The sequence below is a fragment of the Colius striatus genome, chromosome 6 (genome assembly GCF_028858725.1).
Source record: "Colius striatus isolate bColStr4 chromosome 6, bColStr4.1.hap1, whole genome shotgun sequence".
NCBI lineage: Eukaryota > Metazoa > Chordata > Aves > Coliiformes > Coliidae > Colius > Colius striatus.
The window spans coordinates 30,631,395-30,644,050 of record NC_084764.1 but is presented as its reverse complement, the minus strand read 5'-3'; the positions used below and the strand labels follow the sequence as shown (position 1 = coordinate 30,644,050).

General features: G+C 40.5%; 1 protein-coding gene across 3 annotated transcripts in view; it reads right to left on the bottom strand.

Annotated features, from left to right (window-relative positions):
• Positions 1–883: 883 nt before the first annotated feature.
• Positions 884–12,656, bottom strand: part of SYNE3 (spectrin repeat containing nuclear envelope family member 3) — a 66,421-nt gene continuing 54,648 nt past the window's right edge. For 2 of the 3 annotated variants that reach the window (XM_061997532.1, XM_061997531.1), the window contains exon 18: positions 884–10,216. In XM_061997532.1, coding sequence (XP_061853516.1) covers positions 10,019–10,216 — 198 coding nt within the window. In that variant the 3' untranslated portion in view covers positions 884–10,018. The remainder of the gene's footprint in view (positions 10,217–12,656) is intronic. The other variant, XR_009818855.1, reaches the window with a different exon arrangement.

Sequence of the window (12,656 nt, the reverse complement as noted above, 5' to 3'; positions counted from 1 at the left end):
TTGCTTTTTTGTTTAGAACTATGCTAATGATGTCTTTTTTTTCCCCCACAAGTTACCTAAGCACATAATGAATGCTCACATCTCAAGTGACCTCATTATAGCAGTGAGGACTTTGTGCTGATACGATTTAGTGCACAGGCGTAAGGCAGAGGGGAACACTCTAAATGGAGAGGTTTTAAGTATTCTGTAAATCCCTGTTGACCACAACTCAGATTCTTACTGCTGTAAATTGACTTAGTTCCAACATTGATTTACTCCACTTGAGGATCTTACCCTTTTCTTTTTATTCATTGGACTTGGCACCTTCTGCTGCTGTAACCTAAACAGACACTTCCATTCTCTAGCAGCAGGGTTGCTATCTAAAACAGGTGTTTCTCTACTAATATATTACTTCAGAGATTTATAACTGTCTAGAGTATTTTATTGTCCTCTAAAAGTGTTTTTAGTAATTCTTGTTGATTGTCTCAACTCCTACCAATCAGCTGTAGAGTTGGTTGCAGCCTGAACCTGGTCAACAAAATATACATTCACCATACAAATCCGAGCTGTTTTATCTAATCTTAGGCACCTTTTTTCTCCTCCCTGCTGCATGACAGTCTTTTCTGGTTTGAGAAAAAATTAAGTCCCTGCTGGTTCCAGAAGAAGAGGCCTGATATCCACTAAGAAGCCTACTTTCTGGCTCTGCAAAATGAAAATATGCATTGCAAAGGGGAATGCAAAGGGCTACTGCTGTAGCCCTTCTGTGAATGCAACTGCCTCACCATCATAGTCTGCTAGTCCCTAGTCCTGGATCTGGGTGTTTCTAGGACAGCCCAAATACTCTGATGACAAGAAATAAGAACAGTAAAAATGTGAAACCACCCCCCAGAATAATTGGAAAGTCTTTAAAAAGAAATATATGTATGTTTATTTACTATATTATAATGGCAACTTCAAATACAACTATATTTTCAGTACAAAAAAAAGGACACATGCAATAAAATACTGATTTTATAATCCGATTCAGCATGGCTCATTGGCAACAGTGGAGCAGCAAAGAACAGTCACACAACAGGCCTTGTGCTGATGAATTTCCAGTCTCTTCATTCTACTTGCAAACAGCAAAGCCATGTCATATTTTATTTGTCATTGAGAGATGAGCTTTTGGAATAATGTGGTCTGATCACAGAAGGTCCCAGCTGCCCCTTAACCCTCCAATGAGTCTTGCAGAATCAGATTTTTTTTTTTACTTGAGAAAATATTATGCTTCTGATGAGGTTGAGAAATAGACAGTATTTTCCAGGCAGAGAGCAGAAACCCTTCTGTGTTACACCACAGCCAAGACAAAAAGCAACACTTTGGGGCCTCTGCTTCACAGGTGCACAGAAGTCAAAGTTGTGAATGACTTCAATTATTGTTCTAAAGAATAAATCAGGTCATTTTCTGCAATATTACATGACCACTTTCTATGATGTTCAGCTGCATAAATGGGGCTTCAATGAACTTAATCTAGTGTTTCAGCCGTGGAATAAATCCAGGATACGTAGGAAGAGTCCACAGCACAGAAAAGAAGACAAAAAGTTGTCTCAAGACTAAAAATATAGCCTCTTAGCTAGTTCAAAGGCCCCATTCTTCATTAGAAGAGGGCCTTATTCTATCACTACTGTTCACTCATCATAGGCTCTTAAATACTTCCCATGAAATTTCATGGAAATACTTGTGAAATAAAGGCCTAAACAGTGTGAATAAACTATGGAATCAGGCCCTGAAATGGCATCATTTCCAGGACGAATTTTCCTGACTTTCAGTTGAGGCTTTTTAGGAAGTGTCCCCTAATACTGTCCAGCTTGTTGAAACAATGACCTGATTTCTTTATGTGTGGCATAACACCAAGGATGACTTAGCTCTAGCAATCTAAACAAAAATAAAGTCAGTCTTTTTATGCATCTGCATTTTTATACAATGTCATAGTCAGTATACAGAAGCTTACAGCTTTTCAGATAATTCTAGCAAATAGAAGGCTATGTATGAAAACAAAGAGTTTCAAAACTACATGGAAATCTGTAGAATAAAATCTGTATATCATTTCCCAACAAAAGCAATTGGCAGTTTAGAAAAATATGACTGTTACAGTCTTTCTGAATCAGTAACTGTAAAAAGAAAGGATTTTAAAAATAAGTTCAGCTTTTCAAAAAGCCACATTTTTAATAAGAAAATAGAGTGGTCCACGTTTCCCTGAATAAGCCGGAAAGGTTAAGGAAAAGTCCAAGCAAGACAAGGAGTCTGAATGGAGCTTGATATCAGCTATGATAACATGCACATGTACAGAGACAGCTGCTTGGCTCCAGTATTGTTCACCTTAGAAACAAGCCTAATTTATCACAAATGTATTTATAAATCATAAATAACATGACAAAAGTGGAACTGGTCCCTGCAAGGCAAATAATTATATTCATACAAGCAAAATGTGACATCGATCCAGTTATTTTCTTGTGACAGTTAAAAGGTATCTTGTACTCAACTGTTACATTGAACAGCACATGTATAAACACAGGTTATTATTACAGACTGCTATACATAAACAAGAAGAGATGTTCATGCTGTAATTGCCTCTAACGTTTTGGTTCCACTCGAACATTAACATTTGCAAGAAGCTGAGGTGTAGACCCGAATTCAAGCCAGGATTTCAACATGCAAAGTGCACAGGGTTCACAGGAAGGTTTCATATCCCCCCCATTACCTACATTTGGAGGTGGATAGGAGTTCTAAAGAACTGTAAACCCATTCTCAACATCAGTTTCAGGGTGATCTAACCTGGGACATGCTGGTGAAAATTAGATCTGTATCAATAACTCTCCCATTGGGGAAGAGTCACATTTTAGTTCCAGGTCACTTCAAAAAGAAGGTAAAAATGTACCTCAACATTTCTGATTTTTAAATTAAAAGCAGAGAACTGTTTTATTGCAGAAATTTCACCCCAGGCTGTTATTCATAACTTTTTAATACACCAATCAGAACTTCTTATTAATTCTGTTCAATGTGAGAGTAAATCCCATCACTTTGCTGCAATTTTTGTGAAAAATGTGGGATATTTACTCACGCTATTTGGGAGTCTTTGCACATTCCTTTAAACTTTCTTCTAGCTTGAAACTGAACAAAAGCATAAAAACTGATGGAAGTATGATTGATGGAGTGTTGGTGAAGGGATCCAAGATGGTTTATAATCCAGCCTTGTGAATGAAACTGCCCAAGACAGCCAGCTGCTGGGAGGAGTAAGGGCAGGTCCCCTGTAGAAGCACTGTATGTACATTGGTTATATGGCTGGTGGTCAACAATGCACCTTCTGGGTCTCCTACCACTTTTCAGTGTCAATGTCTTACAAAAGGCAATGACAGAAATATGCAACACCTGCATTACTGCTGGTATAATTGCTTCACAGTGGTCTAGTACACCCATGTAAACAAGTAAGGAGAAGGTATCTTGCTGGAAGGGAAGCTCTGAGGCTAGGCAAGTGGAGTGTGCCCTCCTGGAATCACCTGATAAATCCAAATAGCACAAAATAAAAGGAAAAAAAAATAGAAAGATTGCCATGGATCAAAAGGAATACATCTGCCGAGACAAAAATGATCATTAGGTCATCCTGGAGCAAGACAAACGTGTGGCTTCTGCTTTCCGGTCACGCACAGGCACAAAATGGAAGGTGGCATTTGAGGACAGACACAGAGTACATACAAACACCATCAGGAATAGCCAGTGCTCCAGCACTGACTCCCAGGTTAAACTCTTTAAGAGTCTCATCTGGGAAGGTGATGGGAAAATCATCTTGGGTGCTTTTTGCTTTAGAGATTGAATCCCTAACTCAAAGCTTATTAAAGCTCATTAAAAGCTTTTTAACACATATACCTCTAAGCTCTTTCAGCTTCCCTTTAAGACATGGTTTCTGTTTTTAACAGAAAATTATGCACTTGAAAATTATGTTGAAGTGGAATGTCATCTTTAAGTACAACAATAATTACCCTCCCCATTACATAGATACACACACACGTATGTATGTCATGGCAATGGAAAGTACCATACAGAGGTGTTCATTCATATCTGTAGTGAAACCAAGTCTGTGGTGTTCAACACTTATTGGACTTGACAAAAGAAATTATTTGATTTTGGAGGCAGGAGTCATTTCAGGAAAAATAACAGCTCCTATTGCTGAATTCAAGGTAGAGGCCTCCTGGCAGGGTGCTGGTGAGAGTGGGCAGCACTGCAGCCTGCCTTCAGTTCCCAGCATCTTGAAATTCACCTCTTCCTTCTAACATACAGCTTTTAATGGAGCAAAAAGGAGTGAAAATAAATGTTTTGCTATACAATTTGATAAATGAGTTGTGAAATCAGTTTGTGAAAAGTGTTCATTTTCTTTTTCATATTTTTCTCCCAATCTCACAAAAAAGGGTCCTGGCTTATTAGGCTGGGTAAGAGTGACATTCAAAGAGTCCTGGCAGCACAAGGGCACACACCCTGGAGCGCTCAGCCCCGGCCCCAGCAGCACACAGGAGTGTTTACATGGACAGTGACAAAGCCAGGGTAACAGAGCTGAAACTCAAACACCAGCCCCCTCACTGATCAAGGGGAAATTTTCTGTGTGCAATAATTGGATTACACGCCAAATCTGCTCAGAGAGAAGCAGAGAAAAGTGTCAGGGCAAGCTATGAATAATGCTAATGGCAAGGCTTTCATTGTGAATGTTTGTTAAGCTACACCCTCACATTCCCTTCTGCAGATGTGAATATTAGGGGCAGTCTTTGAGCCAACATGGAAGGCAACTGAGGGCAGGATATGGCTAGGAGACTTGAAAAGTTGACTGGGAAGGACCAGAGTCCCCTCAGATAGTGACAAAGGCTGTTTTGACACAGAGGGAAGTAGAAACAGGCAGAGCATCTGCAGGAGGAACTGCAACGGGGGAAAAAATGTATTGTATTTCAGTTTATTGAAATGGGACTACATTTTCTTCTCTATGTATGGAGGAAGAACCAGAGCTAGAAACAGTTAAAAGAAAGGTGAAAGGAATGATCAAAGATGTGGAAGAACTGTAACATGAAAAGCAGCAGAAAAGACTGGGATCATTTACTTTAGGAAGTAGACAAAGCCAAATCTCTGCTTTGGTAAAAGAAGGAAAGACAAAGCATGGTCTAGATAGGGTAGTGATGGTCTTCTGCTTCCTGGGATTCAACACAAAGGGACCAAAAAAGAAAAACTGAACACTCATTAGCCTTCAAACAAAAGGTTTCTGATTCAAAAACAATTCAGGAACACCTTTTTCACACAATTAACAGATCTATGTCCTAAGTGGCTCTGAATCCAGAAAGCCATTGGCATCCAGTAAGGCACTGAACAGAATCACCCCCAAAATCCGAAAGACTGAAGGCAATTACTTGCCTGGCATTTACTTGCAAAGTAATGGAAAACCTCCTACTTCAGGTTCATAACAAATCTCTAATTCCTCAGGACTGAACAGAACCCTTCATGATAATCTTTCTATCTACAATAGCATTTCCTGCATCTTTTCCTGGAGCATCAGCGCCTATCACCTACCATTAATCTGTCACTGACGGGGTTCATTTAGCAGTTTCTTCTGTATTTAATGAAAACAAGAAAAAAACTCCCAAGGCTCAAATCTGAGCTGGAGTGAATCACCCTAAGGGCAGCCTCCTTCCAGTCAGTGTTAAACTGGACAGTGCGGACAGCCGCTGTCAAAATTTTTCCTGGCATAGCAACAAACCCTTGCTCCCATGTTTTTAGTCCTGGGTTGCTCTCATTATGTCAGAACTACATGTTCATCTCTTGCATTGATACATCAAGATGCCTTTCAAAGACTTAATGTCTCCTTGCTGCTTCACCTAGGATGTTGTACCTTAACCTGTGCAGTTTCATCTCACTCACGCCTTACTAGGAGGGGGGTGGTTAGCTCACAAGTACAGTGAGCTAAAATCCAGCAGTTTCTGAAGTAGGTTAGGTAACTGAGGTGCTGTTTAGGCTACGGCTTGAATTGGTATATTCCCGATAGATCTTCATTTTCTTTCCATATCTACTGATAACTCTCTTCTGGTAGACACATATTCATATTTTAAATTGGATAGAAAAGAGATAATAAAAAATCCATCTGTATGACAGATTATTCCATCCTGCTTTGCATATTTTTTTTCAAATGCTACATTCAAGAATCTTTGGTTTGTTTTGTTTTACCATTGAGCAAGTGTGGAATGAACCCACAATCCTGAAACATACATTTGCAAGTCAAAAAGCCTTTTGCCTAAAATATTTCCATTTTACAGCCACCCAACACCTATGACTAATCTGCTTATAATCCAGTATAACCAATCGATAAATTAAATATGGCAAAAATAAGATTGGTTTCTGAATGACCGGTGATGTCTATACCAACAATATTAGAGTTTTAATAAACTGGTAACTGAGAGTTATCAACCACTGACAGATAGATTAATGCAATAAATTTGTAATGGCTCAGGGCAGTTCCCCCTGTTGCATACTGCTGTGGTGTCAAATGCATTTGTGAACCCATACAAGTCCTGAAAGACTGGGCAGAACGAAACCTGATGTGAGATTTTGTGCTTTCATAAAAAGAAAACTTGTCTATGTCCCTACTGACTTTCTCTGGAGGCTATATTATTCCTCATTATTTTTACCTTCTCACTAGCACTGTATTTTCATCACCTGGAGTGGCTCAGTAAAACTCGGAGAAGTGCAATGTAGTTACGCCACAGAAAATGTGTGCACAAAGACACTTACCCACAACCACATACAGCAGGTTTTGTTACTGCCCCGTTTCCCCACACTTCTTTTCTACTGCAGTATTTAATTTGAAATGGAGATGTGTGTGATAATTAGCTCCTTGCTTCACAGCAGAGAGAAAGAGGTACGTCCTCTGCTGCCAGAAAGAGCCATTGCAAGGAAGGAATTCATTAATCTCATTCTCTGATGAATTACAGCTCCTCTCCATCTGGCTCCTTCATTAAAGCAATTACAGGCCTTACCTGCCTCCACTTCCCATTTAGATGTGAATGTCTTATTGCCCAGCATACATCCTCCCTCCTCCACCTTCCTGCTTTCAGCCTCCCTCTGCCTCCTCTCTAGAGCTCTTCTGTTGCCTCCTGACAGTCAGGTTTTAATCCATATCAGCTCAGCTCCTCACACTCCCCTTGTGTTCTACTTGAATACCTTCACCACCCTTTTTTTTCATTTTTTAGCTGAAATTTGTCAACTTTATTCAACTGTAGCAAACCAAATGGAGTTGGAAGCATTATTACAAACACAGTGACAGAGTTCTGGTGGTGGAAGAGTCTCCTTAGACTGGTAGAGCCCCTGTTACTTGCCCTGTTTTAAACCACAGTGAAGAGCAGCTGGTTAAGATGCAATAGTACCAATTCTGTAGCAGGGAGAGGGAGGTAAAACAATAAAGAGATTTTTCTTCCTCAGAGCCTGTATTCTTGTCCTCTCTGTTCATCACGACTTTTCTTAGGCTTTATAAATTGTTGGACACCTCTCTTCTCTATCTTTAGCTAGTCCTCTTTCACATCTGCCTGTTGTCCCTCATTCTGTGTCTGTAACCAGCTCCTTGCTGCTATGCTTCCCTGTTCTACTCAAGTTTGCTTCTTTAGCAAAACTTTCATGGTTTTGTTAAAGAAGGATGACTTCCTCCTTTAGTCTCTCAGCTACTAAATAATTTACCTGCACAACAGACTTAATATAATTTTAGAATGTTTTTGGACAAGAACACTGAATACACCACACTACACATTTCTAGTGAAGTCCCTCAGGGGTCACTGCTGGGACTGGTACTGTTCAATATATTCATTAATGACCTTGATGAGGGAACAGAGGCACTGTCAGCAAGTTTGCTGATGATACTAAACTGGGGGGAGTGGCTGACACACCTGAAGGCTGTGCTGCCATTCAATGAGACCTGGACAGGCTGGAGAGTTGGGTGGAGAGAAATCTAATGAAATTCAACAAGGGCAAGTGTAGAGTCTTGCATCTCGGAAAGAAAAACCCCATGTACCAGTACAGGTTGGAGAATGAACTCTTAGAGAATAGTGTAGGGGAAAGGGACCTGGGGGTGCTGGTGGGCAGCAGGATGAGCATGAGCCAGCAATGTGCCCTCCTGGCCAAGAAGGCCCATACCCCTCCTAATACACCCTAGGATGACACTTGCCTCATAAGACCACATCTGGAATATTGTGTCCAGTTCTGGACCCCTCAGTCCAAGAAGGACAGGGAGCTGCTGGAGAGAGTTCAGTACAGGGCCACAAAGATGATGAAGGGATAGAACAAGGGGCAAGCTGGAACATAAGAGGTTCCAAAGAAATACAAGGAAGAATTTCTTTGCTGTGAGGGTGAGGGAGCACTGGAACAGGCTGCCCGGGGGGGGTTGTGGAGTCTCCTTCTCTGGGGACATTCAAAACCCACCTGGATGAGTTTCTGTGTGACCTACTGTAGGTGGCCTGCTCTGGCAGGGGCGTTGGACTGGATGATCTTTCAAGGTCCCTTCCAACCCTTAAGATTCTGTGATTCTGTGATACAGATACCCAGAAGACAAGTTTCTCCTGCAACATAGCCAGGGTGGGAAAAGTCACTGTCTCTTCTGTTAACTTTTTTTTTTCATGGTGACAACTGTTGCTAAAAACCTTATACAACAAAAGATACCACTGAGAAATGGCAAAAAATTTTAGAAATTATCTTTTTTCTCAGGAGTCAATTAGGTAAAACACCACAAAGAGTGGTTTCATCACAGTAAAGTGAGAACTGCTTTTACATGAAATGGCAATGTTAAAATGTACATTCAAAAATTTGATAAATCAGGCGTAAGTTTAGGTAAATAAATCACAAGTTTTCATCATCTGAAGAGTTTAGACTAAACAGAAATCTATGCTTGACTGTCTTTGATACAATCAGTTTACACCAGTTTAACAACCATTAATATAAAAGCATCCTAGGAAAGAATCTTGTTTCCAGGGTGGTATTATGAAAGAACTTCTCACTTTTTCTTCGCTGGCTCTGAGCCAGGCTGCATTTCACTGTCCAGGCTTTATGATCCATTACCAAATGCCTCTTTATAAAATAATAATAATAAAAACAACCAAAAATCAAACCATACCACAAAACCTCACAAACAACTCCCCTGAACTCCACTGTTTTTTATAGACAAGATCACCGATGCAAAGTTTTGTTCTATGCTCACAAATTTGTTCAAAAAATTATGAACTGATTTTAAATTTATTTTCTTCTCAGCTTTTTTCTACTGGATTCTACTTCTCTTGACTCAGGTGGGCTGGAGAACACAGCAATTGGAAACGAAATCTGGTAAAAACTGAGAGAAAGAGGCGCACTCTCACTCTTACTGAAGTCAGTAGAAATATTTCCATTACCTTCTGCAATCTCTTCATCCAGATACTGAAAAAAAAAGCTCAAGATTTCAAATAGTAATTCCAATAGTAATAGTATACCAATTTTCTTTGGGCTGAATGTCAACCACTGTATTCAAACATTCTACTTGTTCTCCAATTTGCACTTTGGTACACACTCACAACTTCTCATACTTGCTCTGATTTCAATTGTAAACAAAAATATGATTTTAAAGATCATCCCAAAAAACCCCACAACAAAGCCATCATTCCTTGCTGAAAGCATTCTTTGCTGAAAGATAGTAGGAACAGAAGCCTTGGAGGATTGTCCTTGAACAGTAGATGAGTGGATAGTGGATGGTTTGACCACAGATATGCTTTTTTTTATATATATATGTACATACATACACATTAAACAATCTCTATATACACATTATGAACATGATAAAATATTGTAAAAATATGAATTTTGCTCAGATACATGATGAAAGTGGACTAAACTTAGGTTGCATTTGTGTGATCTATGTGTTTGATACAATGGCCTTGTTAGAAACCATAAAACCTACAATGCTTGCAATTGTTAAAAACAGTCTTCATTTCTGAGAGTCACCTCATGCCACGCCAAGAAGTTACGTTGGAGGTGGGCCCTCGTATCTCAGCATCAGTTTGAAGGACCGAGCAAAGTTGTTGGCCAGCGTGCAGCTATGGGTCTCCTCTGCCAGGGGAAGGAGGAAGGCCAGGAGCAGGAGGAGCAAGAGGAGTAGTTGCAATGGTAGTGCTGCCCAGAACACTCGCTGCAGGAACGAGCACACACCTCCGGAGCGCTTCTGAAAGACACAAACCAAAGAGCAACTTAGAAAAATAAAAGGTCTGGGGAGGAGCATTTCAATCACATCAAACTACCAGTAAAGGGGCAGAAGAACCCATGTTGTCCTTGCCCTGAGGCCCAGCCTGGCTGCTGCGTATGCTGCAGTTGACTGAAGCTGGTGCTTAAATGATTTCTTTTAGGAGAATATTTCACTCTCTTAAAATACTTCAGTGCTGCAAACTCTTTTCTTCTAACAGGAACATACTTCTGACTTTCTAGCAGAAGAAACCAATTGCCTCAAAGTCCATTTTCCAAATACAAATGCTCACACCAAAGCTGCTGACTGGTCTCCTCACAGTCAGAACACAGCACGGAAGGTCTGTGTTAGTAACTCTTTTGTCAGTAAAATGAGAGTGCTGATGCCTGGAAAAGAGAAGCCAGTGTTCTGCTCTCCATCAGCAGAAAGGAGCTTCCTTTGCAACCCATCCATCTCCGTTATCTCTGCAGCTGCAACATGCTCTTTGGATCCTGTCTTTGGGGTATGGGAGGCTGGAGAATGGAAAAAAGGCTCTGCAGTACAGCCTGCCTCAATACCTCTTACTAGGCCCATCTTAAACTTTTATGTGATGCAAAAGAATGAGAGAAAGCACAACTCTGGCAGTGAAGATGACATTAAAGTCACATTTATTGCTGAGCAGCCACAGGAAGGACCATTACACTTTTCTTTATGATGGTGAAAATGTAGAGTAGCTCAGTTAATTTAATCTCAGTTAACACAACCAGGAGAAAACATATTTGGGTCTACAGACTTCAGGAAAGACTAATTAGGAAGTGAGATTTCCACTAGCAAGATTCCTGGATATCTCCTGCCAGTGAGGAGATTCACTGTGTGTTCACAAAAACACAAAGAGGCTAAGTCAACTATCTGTAAAGGAGTCCTGAAAGAGAGGGCTCAACAATCCATTAGTTTAATCAAATATGGATTTACAGTCAGATTATAAGAATAATGCTTAATGCTGCTACAGCATTAGGTACCAATCTACATCACAAACATCAGTGCAAAACATTCAGTGAAGTAGGACCCACGTTTTCCACAAGAGGAAGTTAATTTATTGTGTTCAAGCCACAGGCTATGTAAATGCTGCAGCAAATTTAGGGCTTACAGCCTCAGCTAGATGCTGGACTTAACAGGTCCCACTTTGTCCCACTCTGGCACCACCATGAACAGTCCATGGGAAACATCAGCAGAGAAAATAAAGAACAGAATGATGGTAAAAGAAAATAATTGCTCTCTTCTCTTTTTTAGGGGTCTCTCTCTTCCACTGCTTTCTGAATTTCTCTATCAACGCTTACAGATTTAATTATGAAGGCAAATATATAGCTGTAGTCACAGATCATGAGACAGTTGTGCTGTGAAATCCTCCTTCTGTTTTAGTGGATTTGCTTCCATTATATTACATAGCTGATGAGTTTTAATTATCATGTCAGGCAGATTTAGAGGCAGCAGAGCAATGGTTGCTTGCTCTATCATTTCTGGCCTGCCCTATCTGAGTTGCAACTTACTCCCTGAGGCCAATGAAAACCCACATCCTTGGACATTAGGAATGCCAGTAGTTAGTGGGCAATAAGTAAATGCCAGTGTGTGGACTCTCACTTTCAGCACCATTAGGCAACTTCCCTGGGTACAGCTTGTATTTCCATTCCAAATCAAAACTTCACCAACCTGGCTGCCATCACAGGAGTCATCTGCTCCTACTGACCTCCTCTCAAATACCTGGAAAAGTTCCAGGCGTGAGTAGCTGCACTAGAGGGACCTTCCCAGAGCCTAAACCTGAAATCCTTCATGGCCCCTGGGTTTCATCAGCCTATGGGCTGAACAAAACCTCCATGGCTTCTGTGTTCGTAGTCAATGCTAAAAATATATGCATCAGAGCAGCAGCCACAACTGTTGGTTGGAGCTTTCTGGGTTTGGCTCTGTAATGCTATGACACAGACAGTCCTTGGTCTTGGTACAAACCAAGAGACTGTCACCATCGCCTTCTGTTTCCATAAACCATTTCTCACTCTTAATTCTCCATTATATCCATCATATGCAGTAATATAACAAATTTATTACAGTGTTCCATCTATAAGAAAAAAAAGCCTTTTCCATGCTCCAGAAGCCGTAGTCAAGTTTATTTACAGCTGTAGTTTTGTTGGTGGAAGATAAGTTACCTCTGCCTTGGGAGAATGCAAATCATGTTCTTTCTTCCACCAGTAAGATGCAATAAGCTTTAATGCTGATGTTGTTAAAGGGTAGGATTTTGTGACTAACTGCCCAATAGTTCATCTTGGCTGCAAGTCTCGAAAATGTCCTCACAAATTGGGAATTAGAAGCCCACTTCTCATTGACACAATTGTGTGAAGGTCTGCTAGTATTTCCAGCAGCACCTAAAACTTATGCTTTACAGCTGTCAATC